At 44.2% G+C, this 27,148-nt stretch overlaps 1 protein-coding gene across 4 annotated transcripts in view; it reads right to left on the bottom strand.

The window, feature by feature from the left end:
* The window catches only part of ARHGAP6 (Rho GTPase activating protein 6), a 502,257-nt gene that overhangs the window by 40,171 nt on the left and 434,938 nt on the right, over nt 1-27,148 (bottom strand). For all 4 annotated transcript variants that reach the window (XM_045995547.1, XM_045995548.1, XM_045995546.1 and 1 more), the window contains 4 exons: nt 15,718-15,789; nt 7,867-8,123; nt 5,620-5,815; nt 870-925 (listed from right to left, as the gene is read on the bottom strand). In XM_045995547.1, the coding sequence (XP_045851503.1) occupies nt 870-925; nt 5,620-5,815; nt 7,867-8,123; nt 15,718-15,789 (581 nt within the window). The remainder of the gene's footprint in view (nt 1-869; nt 926-5,619; nt 5,816-7,866; nt 8,124-15,717; nt 15,790-27,148) is intronic.

Raw genomic sequence — 27,148 nt, forward strand, 5'->3', positions numbered from 1 at the left:
GACTCCTTTTGGAAGTCCCTTTTATCTTGACAAAAAAGAAGTATCGGGGGCGTTGATTTCAGTTCATTTCAATACTATGAACAATTATTCCTTCAGCTTTATCAGCTAAAAATTATTTTCATTTGGTTTCATTTTGGAGTTGCTGCGTTCCTTACTGCTGTCTGTTGGGACCAATGGAGAACATGTCACGTTTTAATTTTCTTTTAGCCAACAAACGAATTCTTTTTTCAAAGGGCGGTTTGCCTTTTGTGAAGCCCTCATGAGCACAATTACCTGTCCGCTCGCAGGAACCTATTCCTGAAGGTCTAGCATCAAACTTCTGTTGCGGGGATGTTGTCCAATGCCGAAGGAGCAAGGGGCACGGTCCCCGCGCGTACAATGAGTTGGGGGTCGGGGGCGCCAGTGGGTCCACGGAAATGTAATAAGAATGACTGATTTCTTTTTGAGAAAGTAAAACTACAAATATAGCATCTTACATGAAGGGAATGTTAAGGGCACCATTTCATTACATTTTAGTAAAAACAAGTGCTAGACAACTGTCTTCTATTTATTATCCCTTCCTAATTAGGTGCTCTCCGAATCTCTGGCTTTTATAGTTTCAACAAGATGTTTATGAATTATCTTTGTTTGGCTGCACACATCATGAACACATCCAAAGGTTTTGATTTCAGAGGTTCGATCCTAACTCCATCACAACCTCTCTGAGCCTGAGTTGTTGCCTTTTACCTCCTGGGGGTCGATTATCCTGTAATTGGTGGGAGGATCCAGAAGAGCTACTCTGAAACGAATTTGCAGAAGCTGGAGCTTCGCGCAAGGTAATTCAATTGAAAGTCAAGAAACGTACAAGACAGTCTTCGCTTTTCACTTACCTGTCTCACTCTCTTTTTTGAGCTTCCAACTCGGAATATCCCCACCGTCTGGAGGCCTGCAAAGAAGAAAACAAAGTCAACAGTCCTGTTTTGTGACTTGAAATTGGAGGAAATCACCATGGACATAGAATAGAATGCCAGCAACATGCGGAACAGCAACATCACAACAGCGTGCACGAATGCTTGCTTAGTTATCCCCCAGAAGCCTCTGCAGGTGCCTGAAGCTTAGCCCTCTAAACACCAGGGACCCGTCATGTTAAACGTTTTTGATGAAAAACTTTTCCTGTGATGCTATGTATTTCCATATCTTCCCCATATGAAAAAAGTACCATTTTCTTCATCATTCGGATTCATCATTACTTAAACATGCATTTTATATGAAGTCTTAGTTCTTTATCGATGCTAAAAATAGACATTTATTGTTTCACTGGTTAGAATTAAAACAAGTACATATTAAAATCTATAAAATGCAGAAAAATGTAAACGATAATGTTTTTAAAAAATACCTGATGCAGAAATAACCACTCTTAATATTCTGTTTTATTTCTATCCAGTCTTTTCTCCATGTATGTCTGTATGTGTGTGTGTATTTTTTATTTTTACATAGTTGAGCCAGAGTTTTCTCTGATTCAGGTTTGATTCTGGGGCGGGGAAAGGGGGCGGCAGAACACTTCTTAAGAAGTATTATGGACTTCCTTCCTTCCACGGGGCACGGAATGTCTGAGCAGCTCTCCTTTTCTTGCGAGAGCCATTAATCATCATCACCGACAGTCATCACCTACATTTATTTTTTCACTGGTGGCTCATGCTCATGACTTCCAGTTTGTAAATAGGATCTTTGGGTGGGGGCGCTTTCCTTAATCTAATTGTATATGGGTTCCTCTCTCTTGCCACTGAAAGAGCTCGGAGTAGTACAACATATCATTAAATTGGAAAGAATTACAATCTTTATAACATTATTTCTTTTCATCCAGAACCAAAGTCAACATCTTAATTTGTTTAAATCATGTTTTAGATTTCTTGGTAGAACTTTGCAGTTTTCTTTATAGAAGTTCCTTGCTGCTTCTTATAGATACTCTGGGTATGTTTTTGATATTAATATGAAAGAATTATTTTATGGTTAGAGTATATAACTGATTACTGCTCTTACATAGGAAATACATAACTTTTGTGTATTTATTTTATGGTCTTGTCACTTTATGTATTAAGTATAATCCCTTTTTGGCTGGATTTCCAGGGCTTTTTAGTTAGAAAAGATTAGTATCTATAATTACAAACTCATTTATAAATATAATTGTAAATCCATAAACCCTGTTTATCAGTTCTATAGCTTACAAATGGTATCCTGAACTTCCGGAATAATTTGAGAGGCTAATTCTTGCTGATTTGCATAATCACTTGTTGGTAACTGCCCTCGGGTAGGATTTTGCTCTGCATCTATTTTCTTTTCTTTCTCTTAAGATTCTATTTATTTATTTGACAGAGAAAGAGATCACAAGTAGGCAGAGAGGCAGGCAGAGAAGCAGGCAGAGAGAGGGGAAAGCAGGCTCCCTGCTGAGCAGAGAGCCCGATACGGGGCTCCATCCCAGGACCCTGGAGATCATGACCTGAGCAGAAGGCAGAGGCTTAACCCGCTGAGCCACCCAGGCGCCCCTGCATCTATTTTCAAAAGACCTCCGTACCTTGTTGCTGCTCTCAGTCTGTGTTCCTCACAAGTGAGGCCAACCCCTAGCCTAATCTATTGCTTCTACCTCGCTGGGAGCTTGTGAACAGGATAATTGAGCTATTTAGAGTCACTCGAGAATTATACTTTTTCACCTGCAAAGGGAGCACAGAGAGTATCCGTCTGAAGAGTTATGCAAGGATTCAATTAATTAATGCATATAGAGTTCTTCGAATCCTATCTTGCATCTATTATAGAGAGAGAAACAGACCCTGACTGAACGGAATGAGCCTCCTTTGCACAAGAGAGAAAACTTAATATAATAGCAGGTGTTAGCAATTTTAATTTTGGCTGCATTTTTTTCTTAGTTTTTTGATGGTTTCCTGAGAGTTGAATTTTCTACAGAAGTGAAATAGCGTAAGGGCATTTTCTACACAGGCAGGACTATTCATTTGGCTGAATCTCTCCAGCCTTCAGAAATGTCCATTTTGATGACATTATTTTCCTCAATTAGATTAGTTTTTCGCTCAGCAAAAATGACTGTACTTGAAAAAATAACGAGTTAGTGATCAAGTGCTATAATTCCTATATATCTCAGTTGGTTAGAATCTGTTTCAATTTTGCAATATGTCTTGTTTGCTTGTTTCTAGGGAGCGCAACTGACAGCCATCAGAAAGCCAATGCCATTCTCTCCCATGAGCTATATGGGTGATTTTCCTCAAAGAGGAGATACAGTCTAGGCATTTAGTAATCTTGACTTAAGACAGTCACTGATAAAAACAGGCGTACATCCAAAAAGGCATTGACCTGGCAAAGGAACATGACTTTGCGTGGCCTATCCCAGAAATTGACATGATCACCTTTCTCTCCTTTTCAGCAGAAACTGGAATGGAAACATGACCCCGGAGCACCTGGATCTCAAGCTTAGGGAATTCAAATAAAGAGGGCAGGCAGAATAAGCAGGATGCCCCACCCTAAAATCAGTCCCAATCCCAGAAATGTAATAGGGCTTGAGCCTCCATTGTATTGTCTGGTTTTGTTGTTGTTGGTGGTGGTGTTTGTTTGTTTGTTTTTAATTTGTGCTTCTGGGAAATCGAGGATGCTTAGGGAATTTTGAGCTAATAGTACAAAAAGCATCTGAGTGAAATACAAGTAGGGAAGGGTGTTAGACACAGACACAGATAAGAGTCAAGATAACTGTCCAAGACCAGTTGTGGAGGGAATGAAAAGATCTCTGGCAAATGTTTATAAGGATACAGTGACTATGACTCCGTCTTACCCATTTCCCAAATGGGCAAATAAAGTCTTACGAGGGGATTGGTTTTGAGGCTTGCTTTTTTTTTTTTTGCATTGGTTTCAAGTAACCAGGATGAATATCTGTTTGCATTTGAATATGTCTTGTATTTTTCTGGAGCTAAACACCATGGAAACCAGGAGCAGAATCAGGTCCTTTACAGGATAATCTTTCTTTTAGGCCCGACATTGCATGTTAACCATGCCAAAATAAGAAAGAACTGTCCAGTTTCTTAGTAAGCTTCAAGGAAGTGCTATTTTACAAATTACAATTCATGAAAATTCATTTTGAAAAACAAAATAGAAAGACATACCAAGTTTTCTTTCACGTAAGGAGTTACTCAGCCTGGCACTGGGTTTTTGCAGGACTGGAGTAGAATTTTCTCACTTAGGACTCTTCAAACTGCTTACAGTTCACTCTCTACATTCTTTATGGAGAAAAACTATAATTGTAAAAGCAAGAGTCTCTTTCTCTGCCTCACAGTGGAATTTGGCTGAATTTACATACTCATGGTACTGAACACTTTCGTTGTTAAGCTATTTTAAAAAATAATTCTGTGCAAGTAATATTTATTGAACACCTACATTATATTAGTCATGATACTAACTGTTGGGAATTCAAAATATGAAGGCATTTTCCTTGACTCCCAGTGTGCTTTCCTAGGAGCAGAGACAGACAGATACACACATACACACAGGTACATATAAAAACTTTGTACAGAGGGGCGCCTGGGTATCACAGTCAGTTGAACATCTGACTCTTGGTTTTGGCCCGCGTCGGGCTCCAGGCTCAGCACGAATCTGCTTGGGTTTCTCTCCCTCTCCCTCTCCCCCTCCCCATACTTGTGCTATCTCTCTTTCTCAAACAAATCTTTAAAAAATTTTGTGTAGACAAATAAAGCTTCAATATGTACTCATTTTGTTAAGTCATCCACATGTTAGCTAGTGATTAAGATAATTAGGCATCTCCTTAATCATTTTTTACGAAGTCCCACTTACACTAGGAAAACTGAGATGAGAATATTAACAGTAGTTATGTCTCCATGATAGCCTCAGAATTTTCTTTGCTTTTTGTTTCTTTTTCTCTTGATTACAATGAACATATTATTTTATAGTAAAAAAGCAATTAACTTTTCTTGTGTCCATAAAATACATGCTAACACTATAGGAAACACATTCAGGTTATGGAAATAGCAGTTTGATGAGTCGAAAGTCTACAGTTCAGAAAAATTTTTTAAGGAAGCATGTTTTTAAGTCAAATATTAATTGGTATAGAGTTGCCAAAGCGTCACTGTGAAGAAGTTTGAAGTGAACATCTTTCCACAAAAATGCAAATAGCAACATAGAAAATTGTTGTCAAAAGCCATGTATTTTCTACTTAAAGAATGGTTTGTAAACCTTTTTTTTTAAAGTAGCTAGACTCTTATTTTTAAAAGGAAGCCTTGCTATCAACATCCATGTATAAAAAAGGATAAAAGTGGCTGGGCTGTGTTTGACGAGAGGCTTGGGGACAGACCCAGCCCAATAGATCTTGGCCTCCAGGCTCATCATGTCTGAGGACCCTTGGGTGCTGGGTGGCCTGAACACCATCAAGTTGATTTTTTTCTCCCATAATCATGTATAGCCCAGTACTCTCTAAAGCCAACCGTCAGATCTGTAAACTTTCTTCACAAAGGAAATTTCAGCCCAGAGTCTGAGCAGATGAACAAAGCCTTGAACTGGGTGTTTAAATCCACGAAGCTTGAATAACCGAGAATCTCTCACACTCCATCACCGACAGACAAATATGCTTACCATGTTTTTCAAGATGCTGACAGCAGCTGTCCACCAGCCTGGGGACCTGTCTGTAAATGGGATTCAGACTGAGTTTCTTATCTCTGGCTTTTTCTTTTTTACTCTGAGCCTCGGCAGGCAAGGACAGTTGCAAAGCTTCCAGCAGTCGTGACTGATTGTCATCAAGATCTGTGATAGAGTCCACTGACATCGCGCCCTGCAAACCACACACAGGCGTGAATGAAGGGCGTGGATGGAGAAAACAAGAGCAAGTTCTCTCGCGCGCCAGCCGGTAACACTTTTGCCCAGGACTGCGCATCCCCCTGAAACCACGCCACTTCTTCAAATCGTGCTGTTTGTTCCGTAAAAGGAACACGGCAAACACCTCTCAGAGAAGTTAGGAAACTACCACAACAGGGTAAGGGAATGGCAGTTAGAATTTCCACAAACAACATTCGCCAAATGGAAGACGGGAGGGGGCGGCCGTTGCGTTGTTGTATTTGACCCAACCGCTTTGTTTCTTGAAACAAGAAAAAGATCACATGCTTGATGAATGAGGCAAAGTCAGAGAAGCCTCGTGAATAAAAACCAGACGTCTCGACTGGGACTCGAGGAAGTAGATTTTTAACATTGGATTCCATGGAACAGTCCTAGCTGGGCTTCCCCCCAGAACTGGCACCAAGAACTTGGTCAGGGACGTGGTCCTGGGAGACAGCTCTAGGGGGTAGGGGGTCGAGAAAGGGGACAGAGGGCAGCGGATGGAGAGCGTCATCCAGTCTATGACGAGCCCATATGCAGCTCGTGCCCAAGCCCCCGGCACCTCTGGGAGACAGTGTGGCTCAAGCAGCTCAGAGCCAACTGTGGTCTGGAGCAAGGGTGCTGGGCCATTTAAACCACAAGCCTCAAGAGTCATTGATGAAGGCCAACTCTGCTTGGGGCCGGGAGGTGACGTTCAATGTCTCAGCCCCGGCAGCCTATCACCTGCATGGGTTGGTGCCTCTGACCGTCGGAGAAAGCCCTTGGCAGGGGCGGGGTGCTGGCAGGTGGAAGGAGGGCTCTGGTGTCCTGGGACTGGTAGAGGCCGAGGGGAGGGGAGCAGGGCACCAGCCATGTCTGCACAGCCACCGCCCCCCACTCCTGGCTGATGAAGCGGAGAGGAAGGGGTTCGCTGCTCGTGTCTTAGCAAGGCCTGGACACAGGGGAGGGCATCTGGGAGGCCCGCTGCCTGGGCCCCCGATTCCCAGAAAGCTCACACGTGGAGTTTGGCCTTATGTTATGGCCTTATGACACACAAACGATGACAGGACTGTAGAACAGTTCCGTCACGTCCGTTTAAATACCCTGGGAAGTCGGCACTTCCCGGCTTTTAAACATAGCCGACGCCTTGAAAAAGAGCAGTGACTCAGGTGTCCCTTTACTCTGGAGATGTCTTGAGTGTGGATTTTAAGTGGGAAGCGTTTGGGGTTTTAACTACAGCAGCAGTGAGTGGCTAGAGGCAGCAAAGATTTGGGGGGTCTCCAGGTAAGAGGAGAAGGAGAGAAGATCTCCCAGGAACCTGGGAAATTTTAGAGATGCTTCTCAACCGACTCAGCCCATCACCAACCAGTTTGCCCGAGAACTCAGCTTTCCTGGATTGAAACAGGAAACCTGAAAGAGGATGTAAATTTTTAAAAAAAAGGAAGAAAGAAAGAAAGAGGGCATATGTGCCCTTTCTTTCTCTCTCTCTCTTTCTCTGTGTGTGTGTGTGTGTGTGATATCTGATATGCTATATCAGATAGGTGATAGATGATACACGATATATATGTAGGTTTCTTGTGGGGGGAAAATAGTTCCATTGATAAAAAAGAATATCCTCGCTTATGAAGACTGGTAGTGAGGTCACTGGGGGACCAGACGTGGTTCTTGGATTAGAGATGAAGAGACTAACCAACCACCCGGCCCCGCCCCCAACCCTCAGAGTCTCGAGGGCGACAGACGATTACGCTAGAGCATGATCAACAGTGAAGCTCTAGAATGTTTAGGACATCACGGGGCACACACATGGGGATCCAAGGAGGGGCACCCAGCAGCTCTGAGAGTGGTCAGGAAAAGGCTTTGAGGCTGTGTCACATGCCACATGGCCCAGGGCACGCTGTCCCCACACGGGGTCATGGACAGATCCCTGGGATCCCTTTCCAGTTTTCATAAGAGCGGAGAGACTCAGAGAATAACTTAGTAATGCTTCGGTTGTTTCAGCAGTAGTATCAGAGAAAGTCCTGGCCAACTCACCCTCCTCCTGGCCCGAGGAGCCGGTTCTGGGGTGTTCGGGGACGTTGACTCATTTGGTGTTTCCGAAGTGGAGCTGAGAGATGAGTTACTGCTTGAGAGTTCTTTGTTTTGTCTTTTATTTCCAAACGGGAGGAGGGAAGCCACAAAATCTGACGCATCCTTCTGCTCATCCCTCTGTGAGTCCTGCTTGAGTTTATAGGCCCGGTCGTTTGCAATGACTTGGGATAAGGGCATTCCAAATGCCTGCGGGATGAATTCTGGAATCAAAAAACAAAACACTTTCAGGCACGGCCGGGCTGGGGAAGGCTCGCACCCACGCTTCCGACCCCAGTGCAGCCGCATTCAAATGACTGTTTCCCGAAGAACTGATTCTTCAGTCAAATACAGGGAGGACTTTGGCGCATATCAGAGCGTCCCAAGTTTCTATTACTGTCAAGGAAGCCAGTATGGGTAAAGAACATGGGTTTTCAGAAATCTAGGCCGCTAGTTTTTTCCCCACATATCTCAAGTATGTCTTAAAGTAAAGAACTGTATGGAGAAATGTGACATTTTTAACAGAATGTACACGGTGCTTTATCCTCACAAGGATACCATTTTACAAACTGTTAGTCTTGGATTTATGTGTCTCAAGAGCCCCCAGAATTTACAAGGCGTGAGAGGTCTGGGTGCATCCGCTTAGTCCACAGGGACTCACAGAACAGACACCACGATGGGAGTGCAAAGCTCACCAGAGGTGTAGTGCTCGCTCCTGAAGGCTCCAGAGCAAGGGGCTTGTGGAGCAGCGGGAGTCAGATATGTAAAGAATTACACAGGTGTCTCTCAGGTGCATGGAGCAAAGACTGAAGTTTCGAGAAGTGGATACACTTTGGGGTTCCCAGTAAAAGAGCCAGATCCGTGAGTGAGGACCCCAGAGGCAGGGGAGCAGCTCAGGGGAAGTTTGCTTTTTCCCTCTGTGTTCGTTGTCCCCACTGGCTGCCTCCAGTTGCTGGGCTGGGGCTGTCGCTCTCATGATCTATGTACTCAAGCCATTCTGTAGGGCCCTGTGCAATAGACTCTCCTCACCGAGGAATGAGCGAAGGGCTCAAGATAAAATGCGTTAAATCCTCCAGTAAGGACAATCTGGGGGAAGGAGCGTATCGCAGAAATCTGCTGCTTCATTTGGAGATGGACGCGCAGTTGCTTTGTTTCCACATTCAGACACACACACTGTAATAAGCACACTGATCCCTAGGGCCGGCCACCTCTTGGGCATTATTTTAGATTTATGCCATTATGGGGGCTGCCGTTCACCGTGTGAGATGGTTAGTGGCATCTCTGGCCGCTACCACTGGATGCCAGTAGCACCGCACCCAACCAGAATATCTCCGCACATTTCAAGTGTATGCCTCGGACTAGAGAAAGGGAGTTGAAAATGTGAATGACCCCTGCCTCTCGCTGCCGAATCTACTGCCGGAATGATCAGGGCAAAGGGCATTAGCTCTTGTCCAGCTACCTATCGCCGTGTGATTGGTTGTATTCTAGTTCATTGGTCCGTATGTTCTTACCCTTCTTTGTAAATGAAAACTGGTAACCAGGGTAGCGTTTTTACGTGAGACCCTTACTCATCCGATTCCTGCCATCCATCACCTTTACCGCGCTAGATTAGAGAAATTCTTGGTGCTTATTGAGAGGATTAAAGGAGCCACTCAGACTGGCATTAGTAATGTGTATCTTTGAAGTTGGTTTACTCTAGGATGATGATACTGATTTGAGGACTGAATCCTCATAATGGAGAGTTTCAGTGATTCTTCCGAACTGCCCGTTCAGGCTAGACCAAGCAGAACGCGTTTTTGCGGGAGATGATTGAGTTTCCCCAGCAGAGAGAGATGTGTGTGTGCTTGCTTAGGTTACAAAACAACAGGAAGCAAGGATGGGAATGAGCAGAGAAGGGCGGGCCAGGGAAAGTGATTGACCAGTGTGTACTGGGCCATTATACATTTTTCAGACCTTATTGTATTTACATATTACATAAGCTCGGGGAAAATTTGGCAGTGTTCTGGAAGGCTGTACAGATTGCTGACTGGGAAAAAGGAAGGCAGGTTCTGGTGGTCCAGAGAAAAGACACATTGCCCAACCAACTAAATTAGGGGAAAACATCAGGCTTCGGGGCACCTGGGTGGCTCAGTGGGTTAAGCCTCTGCCTTCCACTTAGGTCATGATCTCAGGGTCCTGGGATCGAGCCCCGCATCGGGCTCTCTGCTCAGTGGGGAACCTGCTTATCCTTCTCTCTGCCTGCCTCTCTGCCTACTTGTGATCTCTCTCTCCGTCAAATAAATAAATAAAATCTTTAAAAAAATATATCGGGCTTCATGGCAAAAGAGGGTTTTTTTTCTCTTTTAAAGTAGCTCTGATATTTAAAGATTTTATTTATATATTTGGCAGATAGAGATCACAAGTCGGGAGCGAGGCAGGCAGAGAGAGAGAGGAGGAAGCAGGCTCCCTGCCAAGCAGAGAGCCCGATGCAGGGCTCGATCCCAGGACCCTGGGATCATGACCCGAGTGAAAGGCAGAGGCTTTAACCAACTGAGCCACCCAGGCACCCCAGCTCTGATATTTAAAAAGATGTCCTGGGCTTAAGTGAAACTTAATCACTGGGCATCTCTTCGCAACAGAGAGTCCTGTGTGTGTGCTCACATCCATTCCACGGCCGGCCTGGGAAGCAAGGCAGGAGGGGTCAGCGTGCCGGTCTTGCTGAGCTGTAATGGTTCACATGATTTTCTTGCACTTGAACATTACATTGGGGTTCCTAACAGCTGCACATGTGGAAAATGATAATCACTGAAGTCCAAAAGTAAAAGAAGGAAAACAGGAAGCTCTCAGTGACCTCTTGGGTTAGGTCATCTAAAAATAAGTAGGAGCAGCTTTTTAGAATCCAATTGGTCTCCCAATAAAGAGTGATTCATTAAGTGTTTGATATGCTGCTGGATTAATTGATTCAATCAGAATGAATCACTTCCTGTATTTTAATTGCCTTGACATCAGACACAGCAAATCACGTGATCCTCCCGTGTTCTCCCCCGCCACCGCACCCCCCCCCCCCCGCCACTTAAGTCAGTGCCCGCATGACTCCTGAATTCTGTATGGAGACAAATTCAAGATGGATGCTGGGTGGGAAAACACATTTTCATCCAGAAGAGTTCCAAGCCTTTAATTTCTCTTAGTTAAATTACTTGGCAACCAAAAGCACTTTTTAAACTTCCAGAACTTCAGCAAATTTCTTTCATGGGTCCAAAAGAAATCACTTTGGGCGAAATGATTTTAAAATAGCCACTTCATTGCAGTTCATGTGGTTCCTAGTCGGAGCGCAGGGGGAGTAGGTTTTACTGCGGCATATGTCTGGGAGCTAGGTCCCCACTTCACTGGACATTTCAGACTAATATATCTACCATCTATTTATTGACATGAAACCTGGGGATAATTCAGGTCTGGCACATTTCTTTAGGCGGAAATAGCATCATGCCATGTTTTATTTTTCCGTGGCATCCAAGTATGTTACTACACGCCAGCTATGACATAGCGCTGGATAGGAATAGTTGATACAACTTTATTTTGCATCACATTAAATAGCAGGATACAAATCAAGTATCAGTTATCACTATGTAGAAATTCTCAAAGAGAATGTATCGAATGCTGTCTTTGGGGGCTGTTATTGGAGACGAGAGAATCCTGGGAGTGCGATCCCAAGAGAGAACAGGAAGGGGCCACCTCATGCAGGACTGTGGGAGGCCCCCCCACGGTGTTTGGTCTGTATGCTGAGAACGTTGAGACACGATCAAAGTGCACTAAGGAGGGCGCCTCCTAGTGGTGTGTTTTAAGAGATCGCCACCCTGTAGTGTGGAACGTGAACTTTGTTGGGGGGGCGGCGGGTAAGATAAGAGTGGAGGGAGGAAGCCTGATTCTTTTTTTTAAAAAATATTTTATTTATTTATTTGACAGAGAGAGATCACAAGTAGGCAGAGATGCAGGCAGAGAGAGGAGGAAGCAGGCTCCTCATCGAGCAGAGAGCCCGATGTGGGGCTCGATCCCAGGACCCCAGGATCATGACCTGAGTCGAAGGCAGAGGCTTTAACCCACTGAGTCATCCAGGCACCCCGAGGAAGCCTGATTCTTGAGGTGATCCCTTCTGGGGAGGACAAAGGCCAGGATGGGACCAAGGGAGTGAGTGGAAAAGGTGGCAGGCAGGAGAAAAGTAAGGGGAGAGGACACGGTCAAGGTGATGGGCGATGGGGAATTAGACGGGCCACTTAGGTGCCAAGTGTGATGGTAGCTTGGGGGTCTGACTGCCAGTCAGTCAGTGCCAGGAGAAGAAAGCGATGGGCAGGAGACAAAGGAGCCTTGTGATAGCTGGTTTCTGCCACACGGTGGGAAGGTGCAGATCTAGAAATGGCAGTAGGGAGCAGAGGATGGCATGCCACCTCCTGACCCCGCCATTCACGGGCTGGGAGAGTGCACAGCTGCTGCTAATGAGTGCAGCAGGGAAGCAGTCTCCTCGGTGAACACGTACTATAGATTAGAACGCGAGACGCACTGTCCCCGGCCCCAGAACACTGAGTCTTGGGAAATGTCCATCTGGTTTTAAAAACCTATTATCAGCTGTGCTAGCCACTATCGACACAGAGTCTCCAGGGGTTTTTCCCCCCGAGAGAAGAGCTTTGAACCCACAGATAAGCGTGTATGCCCAATGTTTTATTTACACATGAGGAGGGTTTTGCTAAGTAGATTTGCAACGATTCCTCAATTTCACAATAGCCACATTTTGAGAAGCAGTCACAGTCAAGGAATCCTGTCTAGAATTTGCCAGAATCTAGACATTGCAACACAAGTTTAGGGCATAGGGAGGCCTCCTTTCTGAAGCTTGTGAGGGTTCTCGAGAGAAAGCAACAAGAAACAAGTGACCACATCAAAACTCTAACCCCGAGAGAGTCAATAAACTCAGCTAGGAAAGAAAGGCCATTAGGGAAAAAGAAAAATCTGTTGGCAGGTCATCTCTTGAGTGCAAATCAAAGAGAAAGGAAAGTCAGAAAGAACGACTTCATGCGTCCCATCTGTTTCATTGGTGTCTGTTATTCCCATGTGCAGGGAGAGTGGCAGACTTTGGGACGTTGAAAATGACAGGTACCAAAGGACACCAGTTTTCTTCTTTTTTCTGGGGATATTAGAAATTCTAAATGAGTCCAGTTGGTTTTCCTCACATGGCAAAACTGGCTAAGAGAAGAGTCAGTAGTCCCCATCTCCTATGACAACCCTGAAGTGAGCGTGCCTATGTGAGCAGACAAGTGTCACTCGATACATTTATCATTGTCCTTTCTGCTGTTGTCACCCACCCCCCACAGTTTTTGTGTAGTCCCCAGAGCTGTCAGCCTTGGCGCCCGCATGTTTCTACACTCACCCCGGGTTTTCTAAAGCAAGACTCTCTGCTTATTCCCATACACAAGAGAGCACTGACTTACACCATACATCCTGGGGTGCGTGGCTCGTGGACTGCTAGTCTAATTGTGCTAGTAGAGGAGATGGCCTTTTATCAATAGTGAGTATCAGATCTTGCTACGCCGTCTATACCGCTCACTCAAAAACATGCTGAGATTTTGGTTTGCGTTATTTTCTTTAAAGATTTTACTTATTTATTTGACAGAGAGACAGATCACAAGTAGGCAGAGAGGCAGGCAGAGAGAGAGGGAGAAGCAGGCTCCCCGCGGAGCAGAGAGCCCGATATGGGGCTCGATCCCAGGACCCTGAGATCATGACCTGAGCCGAAGGCAGACGCTTAACCCACTGAGCCACCCAGGTGCCCCTGGTTTGCATTACTATCGTATACCACCTAGTTTGTCGATCAAGAATGGTAAGCATCTTCCGAATCTTAGATTCAAAGATATACATTACTAATGCCAGTCTGAGTGGCTCCTTTAATCCTCTCAATAAGCACCAAGAATTTCTCTAATCTAGCGCGGTAAAGGTGATGGATGGCAGGAATCGGATGAGTAAGGGTCTCACGTAAAAACGCTACCCTGGTTACCAGTTTTCATTTACAAAGAAGGGTAAGAACATACGGACCAATGAACTAGAATACAACCAATCACACGGCGATAGGTAGCTGGACAAGAGCTAATGCCCTTTGCCCTGATCATTCCGGCAGTAGATTCGGCAGCGAGAGGCAGGGGTCATTCACATTTTCAACTCCCTTTCTCTAGTCCGAGGCATACACTTGAAATGTGCGGAGATATTCTGGTTGGGTGCGGTGCTACTGGCATCCAGTGGTAGCGGCCAGAGATGCCACTAACCATCTCACATGGTGAATGGGACAGCCCCCATAACAACAAATTATCCAGTCTGAAGGCGCCTGGGTGGCTCAGTCTGTCAAGCAGCCAACTCTTGATTTGGACTCAGGTCGTGATCTTGGGGTCCTGGGATGGAGTCCTGTGTGGTGCTCTGTGGTCGGTGGAGAATCTGCTTGAGGATTTCCTTTACCTCTCCTTCTGCCCCTCTATCCACTCATTCTCTCTATCTCTGTCTCTCTCTCATGAATACATAATTTTTTAAAAAGATTTACTTATTTGACAGATAGAGATTACAAGTAGGCAGAGAGGCAGGCAGAGAGAGAGAGAGGAGGAAGCAGGCTCCCAGCTAAGCAGAGAGCCCGATGTGGGGCTCGATCCCAGGACCCTGGGATCATGACCTGAGCTGAAGGCAAAGGCTTTAACCCGCTGAGCCACCCAGGCACCCCCATAATTTTTTTTTTAAAAAAGAATTATCCAGTCTAAAATGTCAATAGACCCAGGTTGAGAAATCATGCTCTAAGGGAAGTAAAACGTTGACTCCCCATTCTTTCAAATTCTTTAACTCCTTTCAATCCAAAGAACCAAATGTCATGACACTTTAGGCACAGTTCACGACACGGGTGCAGAGTCGGGGATCAATGGTGTGGACTAGGTCTTGTCCGGTACTGACCATAGTGCATTTATTTTTATACCTTCGGTTTGACTGCCTTTCATTATTTTTCAAGCAGAAATTCAATCATGATAGAAAAGAACTTCAAGGTGAGACATATGGCTCGGCTCACTCAACACTCATTCATTATGTCACATAAAATGGAAATACATTCACACAACCACACTACTCAGCAGTCGTTTCATATGGGACCGTACAAACTTGCCACAGAGACTTGTACTGAGCTAATGGGGTCCAGGTGCCCATTATGCAGGCTCAATGAATATTAGTTTAAAATGACCATAAATACCTCTGAAAGAGTGGCTAATGTGTTAGTTCCCTAAATAGACATAGAGGGGACACAAACCAGTATGGAGAGAGTCAACAATTCCCAAAACATAGGGCAAAAAACAAGCATGCTGTGATTGGACAGAAAAGTACTGAGAATGGCCCATCTCCCGTAGCTCATGAAGATGAGACTGTTTCTTTCCAGTAGTCATGGTAGGCGAATCCAAACTTTTTCTCATTCTACTAGCCCTGCCTAACGATCTGGCCTTGCCAGCCAGCTGGTTAGCGTTAGAGACGCTGTCCATGGCTACTCAACCCAGGGTCTTCTTATGCTCTGCTGATTGGCCAGCATCATAATTGGAACCATAAACTTGGCCCAAGTCACACTTTGCTCAAACCAGTTGAATTCATCTGTTCAGTACAGGGCCACTCAAACACAAAAGAGTAGACCAAAACAGGCTTTAATGACATTCTGTTGTAGAAATCCAGTTTGCATAATAGAGTTGAACCACGTAAATCTATGCAATTCAAAAACTCCACCAAATTCAACCATTATGCTCCATGGAAGATGCCTCGGCTCTAGTTCATTCTGTCCCTTACCTCTGTCTTTGTTTTTCTCCTTTCCTAGTGAATCCAGTTTCTTTCGCAAAGATTTCTTTCTCTTCTGTCCATCTGTAAGTATTAAAATAAAGAAAAGATGTAAACAGAAGCATACATGTGATATCTTATACCATCAATACCCACATTTGAGCAAAAGCATGACTTCTCACTTACTTCACTCCTAATTTGACATTCTAGGCAGAATAATGGCTCTGAAAATACACAGAAATCCCTGACTTGGATAGTACATGCAACGAGAATCTTGACGTATGCTCTCAAATTTTGTTTCAATCACGAAAGTACAGGAAACTTACCTCCTTCGGAATTAATTGAGTGTTGACACTTAGATATATGTCTGCTGTTGCTATTATATGGGTCTCTTCCTATTTTTCATATTTATGCAAACCAATGTCATCTTGAATCAAATCTCCACGAGAGGGAAGTCAACAGTACATATGATTTTGACATTTATAAGCTGGTAGAGTGTAACTGGATAAGGAGATGAATTTGGGAGTCTAGAGAAGTCAGATCTAACTATTGCTGCACCATTTACTAACTGTGTGACTTGGGACAAGTCTCAGCATCCTCATCTATAAAATGGGAATCTCATGGGGCGCCTGGGTGGCTCAGTGGATTAAGCCGCTGCCTTCGGCTCGGGTCATGATCTCAGGGTCCTGGGATCGAGCCCCGCATCGGGCTCTCTGCTCTGCAGGGAGCCTGCTTCCTCCTCTCTCTCTGCCTGCCTCTCTGCCTACTTGTGACCTCTCTCTCTGTCAAATAAATAAATAAAATCTTTAAAAAAAATGGGAATCTCATGAGGTTGTTGTAAGATTTAATGAAACAGTGTACATCAACTGCCTCATAGGGACCCTGACTCATAGGCATGAATTCAGATTTACTTTCTCTGTAGATCTCTGTGGCTGGACTGTAGTTTTATTAACCATTCCCCCACTAAATGGACATTTGGGCCATTTTGAAGTTTTCACTACAATAAGTAAAAGATATACCCTGCCAGCATCTTGTACTTGCAACAAACGTACGTAGCATGTCTGGCTAACTCTCCGAACAATAAAGATACCACTCACATCAGTAGGCAGCTGCAATCAAATTCCTGGGATGTCATCAGAAAACATTGCCAGTCATCATGGCAAGAATGCGTTTCAAGATTACACAACTGTCAACCTAACGTGTGGGAGGCACACCTCGGGAATCCACACTGTGGTCAAGTAGGGGAAATGCAGCCCTCGCTGCAAGGAAACTTGGGTTTAAAAGGAGGATTTGGAATTTTTTTTTTTTTCCACAGGATACACTCAAAAGTGTAGTCCAGAAGGAGACTCAGCCCAATAAAATTTCAAAGCCAAACGCTGATATCAGGAAAAGACAGCATGCACATTCTTAACCAGAAATGAGCATTCCCGGGATCCTCGTGGGGTTGCAGATGTTCCCGATTCCTTCTCTCCGGATTTTTGGAGGCAAAAGACATCACAGTATAATCAACAGACACTGTCAATCCCTCTTCTTTCAAAAAGCAAAGAAATATTGCAAGAATGCCTCTCTTCCCACAAAATGGACATAGTTCGTAAGAGCCTGCGCCCTTGCAGCCATGAGGTTTGTACAGGGGACAAGAGTAAGTCACTTGTAATGCGGTGAAGAGACAGCCAGCTCTCACTATCGGTATGTTCTTATCTCCAGTGTCTAGATGATGAGTACTTATATGGCCTCCCCATAACTTATAAAATATATGACAATAAACATACTGACAACACAGGACTCAAATCTATTCTCCAAACAGGACAGGACTTTTACTTTGTTAAAACACTGTTCATCACTTCACACCTCCATGTGTCTCTGACTGTAACAAGGGTATATTTCTTTGACAACATTCTATCATTCCTTCATTTTAATCATTGACCCAGAAGAATAACTAAACTATATAGTAAAGCTAAAGAGACTTAGTTTTCATAACCAGTGGGCAGATCCTAAAATTCAAACAAGTTGTCAAAGAACCAGCACACAGATAGATAGGATAGGGGACATTTTCTTTAAAGATCGGTTTTTTAAAAACTTCTTTTTAATTGGAAGCTGTAGGATATATAAAGATGTGTATAACTACAAATGTGCAGTTGAAATAAATAATAGGAGGCCAAATCCCACACCACAACAGCCAAGTTCAGAGGTAGACTACTGCTCATGCCCAAGCCCCCTGTGTGTCTCCCTCCCTCTCCCCCCAGGTGATCACTGTTCTGGTTTTTGCAATAATCAAGCATTTGTTTTTCTTCGTAGTTTTACCATCTACAGATGCATTTATAAAGAATACATTTTGTTTTCCAACTTTTGGGTTCCCCTAGATGGAGTCACACTGTAGGTATTCTCTCCTGCCTCTTTTATGCCATTCATCAACACGTCGGGTATTCATCCCGTGGAGGCAGGTGACCGCGGATCACCCATTCAGGTGGCTGTATACTGCTTTCTGGTAGGAATATACCACGGTTCACTGGAAATTTGAGTTGTTTCTAGCTTGAGACTCTCAGGACCAATGTTTCTGAGAAATGTCGTGCATGTCTTGCTATGTACATGTCCAAGACCCTCTCTCAGACAGTGGTTCTTGGGATGTGGCTCTGGGACCATTGGCGTCGGTAGTGACCGGAACCTCCGTAGAGCTGCAAATTCTATGGTCCCGCCCCCAAACTACTGACTCAGGAACTCTGGGGTGGGGCCCCACAATGTGTGCTTTCCACAGCCCACCAGGGGTTAGTTGCCGCTGAAATCTAAGAACCACTGTTCTGGGAGAGATATGTACAAGCTGCGTGGTCAGGCTAGTACGTATGCAATCTTGGCCTCTACTAGGTAACATCAAACATTTTCCAGGTAGGTTTGCTCATTTATATTCCCACCAGCATGAGAGTTCACATAGTACCACAAGGATAATGCGTACTTCAAATTCCAAGATCACAAACAATATCTTGAAGCCTCCTTATAGGAAAAAAAAAAGTGATCTTTGTGAATAGTGGCCTACAATTTAAAAAATGCTTAGCTATTTACAACGGATACAAACATTCTCTTTTTCACTTCATGAGACAGGCCCTACACTCCCCCCCAGGTCAGCATGGATAAGTGACCCTGGGCCACAGCACACCTGGCAAGTCTTGGAGTTTGCACTCCATGCTAGCCTCAAAAGAAGGTTCTAGCTTATTTCCAATCTCCAGAAAATTCCTACTGAGGGAAGTTTGAAGGAATGCCTTTTGGCACCACCTCCCTTACTTTTCCCAACCACAGCTGCCTCGCTGTTGACTTGGACCAGAAACCTAGACTCTCAGAGAAGGCAAACTGAAGGAGTTCACAGGCAGCAAGGGGAGCTCAGTTACAAGGGAAGGGAAAATGCTATAAAAGAGACACTTGGGGGCAGAACGCGAAGTGGCCCTTTAGAGACAGCACTTAACCACTAGACTTGAGTCTAGCGATGCTGGGGGCTGGTAACTCTTTGCTGGGAGGAACTGTCCTGTGCACAGCAGGATATCTAGCAGCATCCCTGGGCTCAATTTCCAAGATGCCAGAGAGCCCACCCAGTCCCTGTGGTGACAACCAGTAATGTCTCTTGATGTCACCAGATGTCCTACGGGGACAAAATCACTCTGGTTGAGAAGCCCTGGTCTGTGCATAACTCTACCTAGAGGACAGCTATAGGCTCAAGTCATGTGACACCCAACTCCAGAATAGTCACATTTTCCCAGTTGTCACAATGCTCGTCCCATACCCAATCTCAGTTTCCGGTTGAGGCAGAACAAGAAAAAAATGTTTATAAATTGCTGAGCTTTTATGTATCCGGTTGAATAACAATTTCTTTCAATTTGGAAAGAATTGCGAGTCTGCCTATGGCTATCTTTCCACTAGATTCCTGTCGACAGGTAGGGGAATAGAGCAGGTTCTTTGAATAAACAGCCCATTTCTCTGTATGAAGCATCTCACCCTTGGTTAGGCCAGGTGCGGAACCACATTTGATGATGAGTGGTTGTCTGAATGGATGCATGAGCGTGTCTTTGGCAGGTGGGGAAGACTCAGGGGACACTAATTCTTTTTTCTTTTTTTTCTTTCTTTTTTTGAGGACTAAACCTGGTGGATGGAGAGACTTCCTGGCCAGCCTTCCACTGGCCAGAGCAAGGATCTGGGAGAAGATTACAGGAAGGCCTTTTTCTCAGCAAATGGAGCTGTTCAGCAATGGAATGAGCTACCTCACCCCACCCCACCCCCCAAAAAAAAGAAAAGAAAAGAAAAAAGAAAGCCCTGCTCACAGTGGCTCCTGCCTCTGCTGCTCTTTCTGTCTTGAATCCCTCACTCTGGGGGAAGTCACGTCATGAGCAGTGCTATGAAAAGGGCTATGTGGTGGGGACCCGGGGTTTCTAGCCAGCAGCCCTGTGAGTGGGCCGGGCCACCGATTCTCCTGCCCCGGTCAACCCTTCAGATGACTGCGGCCCCAGCTGAACTTGACAGCAAACCTCACAGACCAGAACCTGAACCAGAGCAGCCGGGCTGTGATAGTCCCAGAAACTGTGTGAGGTCGGAAATGTTTACTATTTTCAAAAATGAGAGAAAAGAAAAGAAAAACAAAAAAGATGCCCGACCAAATGCATGGCGTATCGTAGATGGGATGTGGGGTCTGAGAACGGATATTTCGTGGAGAAACTGGTAAAATCAGATCAAAGTCTGCAGGTTGGCTGATAGCAACGTATTGATGTCGGTTCCTTTGTGGTGGTAAGTGTACCAAGGTTACACAGGGTACAAGGTCATTAAAGAAGACTGGCTGAGGGGTGTGAGGGAACTCTTTAACTGTCTTTATAACATTTCTATAAATCTAAAATTATTCTAGAATAAAGCAGTTGTGTCGTTGTTTTAAAAAACCCTTTTGCCCCGGTACTACACGTATTCAAGCAAAGGCTGAGGCCTCATTTGTCAGGCACGCGAGAAGGTGGAGGCTCTCACGGCTCCCTGGGGTCCTCGGAAACACACAGACCGTGGAGCTCAACTTCATGGCGAGAAGGTGACTCACAAGTCAGAGTTTCTGACCTGGCTGGAACTCCTGAAATAATCTTCCCAGTCACATCTCCCTCATCTGGAAGAAACCAGGGGTCTGGGCCAATGTAAAGCATCTGTGATGCCTGCTATTCTGGTGTAGCACGTTTTCTGGAAAGCGAGTGGACAGATGAGAGGTTTGACCAGATTTGTTGTTATGGCGCTGGTGCTGTTTTCATAGGCGGCTGATTAGAGTGTCCCATGATCCCTCCTGTTCCTTAGGTTCCCTAAATCCCTTTTCTGCATAAGTTATCCAGACTCGTTGCTTGATTGTTTGCCTCCAAGAACACGGATATGTATATAAATCTGTTTCTTTTCACATTCCCATGACTGTTCTGATGAACCAAAATACAGTGTTTAAATTATATGAATGAATGTGGATAAGGCGAGCTATACAATGGATGTGGATGTCTTATCAAAATGTTCACTAAATGTTTACTAAAACTATATTTTATCCCTCACTAAAACTCAAACTCATCCTTCAGTCTCATCCACCTCCCCTTTTGAGGGCTCTCAAGCCACAGACTCCTAAACGGAAAGCAAGAAAAAGACTAAATCAGATACTTTCTTTCCAGTTTGGGACAGGAAGGTTTGTCAAAGAAGTTACGTTATTATTAGTGGTCCTGGCACCTGAGGGCCATTCCTTGTGCCCATACTCCACGTCTACTGTTTTCCAGTGATTCATCTCAGTAGTATAAGTTCATCTGGCGTGTGTAAGTCAACACTGAAAACCTGGCAGGACTGATGACAAAACGCCAGGCAAAGAGCCATCCCAGGAAAAGGCGGCCGGGTAGGTTGGGGACAGTTGTTATTGCCATGGCCATCCTCAGTGGAATGGACTTGAAATTGTCCCTACTGCTTTGACTTGCCTTTTCAAAGTCCATCTGGAGAAACAGAAGGGAGGGTAGTCCTGATAAAAAAGGGGGGGTAGTTAGCAGGAAAGCGGACACCTCTACTTCTTGGCAGGTGTCAAGGATAGGCAGCGAGCCCAGGATAGGGGACCCCATGTGACCAGTGCGATGATCCAGTCTGAAACCTGAACTGGGATTCACTACAGAGGCTCAGGAGAGGAGCTGAAACAGCGTTCTGGCCTCGGTGTGCAAACAAATATTCTCTGATCCCGGATACTGTGCCACAGAACGTGACGGATCTCCTTGGCGTGGGAATACAATTTATACTATACAAGTTATCTGTTGAAACAGCGTTGTCCCCCCAGAAAGCGGGCCCATCCCCCATACGTTGATCCATCCCTGCTCCATCCATCCCTCCGTCCAACACCGATACAGCCCATGCTGTAGGGGAGACAGAGCTAGGCGTTATGAACCCAGGTGAACGGACACAGAGTTTAGTGCCAAAGACAGATACATGAAAAACTCACTAAAGCGAAGTGATGAAACATTTCAGTGGACGCATCTAGTAAGTGAGAGGTCAGAAGCGAGAAGGCTGTCTCCAACTCTGCTTGGGAAGGCTAACGTTCACGTTCAGTCTTAAAGGACAAGGTGAGGCTTCTCAGGGGCCTTTGAATTTTGGTGGGAGTTCCCCCCACTAAATCACATGGTGACTATTTAGTCTAGGAGGTCCTTTCGTATCCTAAGCCTCTTATTCCTGGTAATCCAACCCTTTATCAAGCAAGTATTTTATTGGGGAAAAAGGATGAGAAGATTGTTAACCCCCACAGTTTCTTTAGTGGGATCTAGGACTCAAGAGAATGACAAGTTAGAATTCTGGAAGAAAACAGTCTACATGGAAATCATGGCAAACAACGTATTCAAGCCCAAACGTGTCCCACTGTTTGGTCGAGTTTGGATCTCACTATACATTTTTTCATGTTTTAAGAAATCTTCCATGCTATAGACTGCTGGTTATTTAATCAAGTTCAAAGGTCAAAGTTTCCGTTTATATATCACCTTCTCCCTAGCAGTTCTTCCATTAACCTTGACTGTAATAGGAGGCAAGTAGAAACATGGCGATTGAGTAATTTTTCTTGGTGTGAACCCCAATGAATTAAGCATTGTTTCTTTAGCCTGCTAGCACCCTGTGGGTTAGATTTTTCAAAATCTGTTTCCAAAGTGTCTATGTTTCTTAGGGAAGAAAATATTTATGGCATTCTTAAGCAATACAGATGCCTCTCCTTAGAGCGGAGGCTCCACAAAGTACTTGTGAAATGTACTAATCCTCGCAGTTTACATGTTGAAGTGGTGGAGAAATTAGCAAAGCTGCGGTCAGAAAACAAGAACATTCTGTGAGTCTCTCTCACTGTTGTAAAGGGAGTCAGCTCTTGGAGGTCACCATGCTTCCCGTTAAATTAAATGCTAAGAAGCCTTCTCCGCTTTGTGTAAATTATTTTGGCAAAGTAATCTGTTCTGAAATTTTCCCTTAAGAGGAAAAAAAAAACAGCTTGTACATTTTTGAGCCTTAAAGCAGGTGTTTTTCTATTACAGAAAATCATTGAGATATTTGATTTGTTGATCATGTCTTGTTATTCCATCAAAACACAAGGTAGGGAAGCTCATCACATGGCTGGGAGGCCATGGGTTTGAAAAGCCCAACGATAGTTTCTCCTTAACAAGGCATTCTTGATAATCACTGCTTGCTGTAACAACCACTCGTGATCAAATTATGCCCTAGAAGGATCTTTTACTTGCTGTCATTTTTCCATATTCAAATGCTGTGAGTAAAGAAAATAAAAAGCTATAAGCCCATGTTCCAAAGGAGCAGCCCTGCTGTTCTTTTGTCTTTCCAGGCATCTGAACTTGCATTTCTGGCAGCATATTCCTTAAATCAAAAACAATGCTTTTAACTTAGCCTAGGTAGGCATTATATTTGCAGAGACAGAAGTTTCCAAATATCAGAGCAAGAGAAATGGCTTTTGGCAGGTCTTTTCCTTAAGCCATGTCTCTTTCCTGGAGCATAAGGGAAAGAAAGCAGGTAGGAAAACAAAAAGACAAAGATCACTTATCCCAAAGAAATGCCCTGGATTGTTAAGGAAATTAAACTCCAAATTAAAGACGTTTCTTCATTACTTGTTTTAAAGCCAAAGCTTGTAGTTCAAGTTGAAAAGGTAGACAGACAAGGGTCTACACATGGTCTGATTTTTGATCAGCATAAGGGGCCAGTGCTACAGACTTTCTTTCGACAGCTGTTGTTTTATAGTGAACAAGGAAGAAGGGAATCAAATATCTTCAAGTCATAAACTTTAAGCCTTGGGAATGCTTCCAAATTTCTGCCAGTTGCTCCCATGAAAACAGCTCTCACAAAGCCAGTTACAGGACCAATGACGTAATTAGAGGAAAAGTATTAGGGTCTTCATCCTTTCCTTTTCCATCCTTGCTTTTGATTATTCTTTGAGACATGGGAAATAATTCTTCACAACACGGAAAACACTGTATACATAAATGTGCTCTGATTGAATTCTAAATCCATTGCCTTCAATTTCTCACATATTTCCTGAGCCACAGATCTATGCCAAGGCCCATGCTAGACACCAAAGCAAATAAATGTGACCGAAGAATGGTTTCCTCCCTATTGCTTCTTTGCAATGACGGATGACATTGCCATTATGTATACGGATAGTTTCTAATCTAAATCCACCTTTACCCTACTAAGTCCCCCACCAATTTTTTTCTTTCCCTGATTTGCTAGGTGCTCACCCTCCCAGTGGTCACGCACGCAGCCTGGGGTGAGTACTCAGTCCAGGCTCAGGAAAGGAATCTGAGGTCAAACCAATTCCAGTGATTTCTTTCTGCTTGCCACTGTGGATTTGGGCACTGGGGACGTTGCCATTCTGGGGATGGAGAAGAGAGGGAAGTCTACTGGGAAGCGGCAGGGAAACACTCCTCTATTATTCAAAAGATACCTGATGAAGAGTCCCCACTTCTCTGCTTCTTTGTGCTGCTATAGAGGCTGGGATGTCGGAGGCTGCTGTAGTCATTTTGTGACGAGGGAAGCCAGCCAAAGAACAGAGTGACCCACTCATGATGGCCAAGAAGAAATTCCCGAGTCCTAAAACTAGCCTATCTATGGGCTCCTTGTAAAGTAATATAATCAATCTCTTTATTATTTAAGTCACTTTGGGTTGGGTTTCTGTAATTTGCAGCCAAAGCATCTTAACAGTGGATAATCCAAAACTCTGCTGTGGGATGTATTTTTCCACTTCTATGAGCACCAGCCTTGACAGGTATTGCCAGGCATCCCTAAAAAAGACATCCCTGGAAAGTCGGAATGTTTGTACATTGGGTGGGATCTACGATAAGGAGGGTAATTGAGTTATAAGTGAATATAATAGAATTATATTGTACAATATGATATGAATATATTATGGCTGATATTACTTTATATTTGAGTGTTTATAATAGAAATAAAATATACATATAATATAAAACACTTAAGGGCACCTGGGTGGCTCAGTCAGTTAAGCATCTGTCTTTGGCTCAGGTCAGAATCTCAGGGTCCTGGGTTTGAGCCCTACACTGGGCTCCCTTCTCAGCAGGCAGTCTGCTTCTCCCTCTCCTTCTGCCCCTCTCCCCTGCTCATGCTCTCCCTCACTCTCTCTTTCTCTCAAAGAAATAAATAAATAAAATCTTTTTTAAAAAGGCATAAACACAAATATCATCACTCAAAACATCGAGAGTTGCAAAGGTCTGATCATTAAAAAAACACTTGCAAAATAAAGATAGTGAAGACATTGAAATGAAGAGAATGGTATGCTTGATCAACTACATAGATAATAACTATAAATTACTATATCAAATTAATATTAATCTCTTAACTCAGAGGCCAACAAGCCGTTTCTGTAAAGGTCAAAATTGTAAATATTTTCAGCTTGGTGGGCCATATGGTCTCTGCCAAAACTATTCCACTCTTCAGCAGTAGCACTGAAACAACCTTAGACAATACAGCAACAAACGGGGGGGGGGGCTGTGTTTTAATAAAACTTTATTTATAAAAATAGACAGTGGACTATATTTGGCCTTTGGGCTGCAGTCTGTTCACTCCTATCTTAAGTGAAGACCCCTGAAACTACTTTTTCAGAGCTTTGCCTGTGTAACAATTTTATAAACACCCACTAATTCAATTTGGAAATCATCCCGAGGATTTCATTTCAAATGATCTGGAAAGCCTGATTGGTTTAAAAGCACTTAGTATTCAATTTCAGTTAACACTTACTTGCCTTTGTTTCCCAGGGGAAACAAAGAAAAACAGCAAAAATGGGAGTTCCTATTCATATTTCAAGGATGAGACATTCTTTGTAATTATCAGGTTTACTTTTGGATCATGATCCCACCAGAGAGAATAGTGTAGTCTTCAAACCCTTGAAAGGTGCCAGAGTATTTCAGAAACTGCGGTGACAAAAGTTTTGTTCAAGATGCCAAAGCCCTGTGTAACGATAGTTGCCGCTCCAACAAAGATATATAAATATGTGTATACGTGACCAGTAGGGACAAGACCTTGGATAGAAAACTATGGTCTGAGAACATAAAGGAAACCACTTCTGACTACAAAGGCACAGAGCCTATGGCCCGAAGAACCACTTGGTATCATGTGGGCTGGTCACTCAGCAGCAGAACAGAATCACACAGCAGCGTACATGGGAGAACTTGACATGGTCTAAGCCCAGGTGTGCGGAGGAGAGCATCCAAGAAGAAAATTACAGAGGAGCCTGCAGAGAAACTGCTCTGTCATTCCCAGCTTTTGCTGGGCTAGGTAGATGAGACAGCTCCTATCTCTAAGTGTCACCAATGGTATCGTGGATAAATGCCATCCACTGTTCTTTCTTTCCATGTAACTGATGGATCTGTGTTTTCTCTATTGACTGACTAGGAAATCCTAGAGGACATGGACTACCTTTGACATGATATTGTAGCCTTCATTAAAGCCTTCTACCTCTTGAGAAGCTAAAGCCCCACATATCTACCTCCTCCGGGCTGTATGCCTAGTTTGGTATTGAGAGAGAGAGAGTGAGCCGTGAAGCAGCACAAGGAAGCTCCTGGCTGGCCGTCCACGGTTGGGCTCTGGACCGAGAAGGGACTAGGTGCCTAGGCCAAGGTCAACCTTGGTCCCTTTCTGTGGCCCTACAGAAAAAAATGTCCCATCCACCTTCCCAGGGCCCTAGGAGCCAAAGCAAAGAACAACTACAAGTTTTCCACATTGACATTTTTGTTCTTCCCTTCCTGATTGCCCCTTCCTCTATCCCATCTTCCTTCCAAGACTGCATTATTTGAACTGTGGGTCACAAACCCTTAGTGAATCTCAAGGAAAATTTAGTGGGTCACATGAGTGTGTTTTAGGAAAGGATAAAGAATCATATAGAAGAGGACAGGAGAGAACATTAGAGACAACATCGAAGTGTATCTCTGATAAACAT

This window comes from Meles meles, chromosome X (assembly GCF_922984935.1).
Source record: "Meles meles chromosome X, mMelMel3.1 paternal haplotype, whole genome shotgun sequence".
Lineage (NCBI taxonomy): Eukaryota > Metazoa > Chordata > Mammalia > Carnivora > Mustelidae > Meles > Meles meles.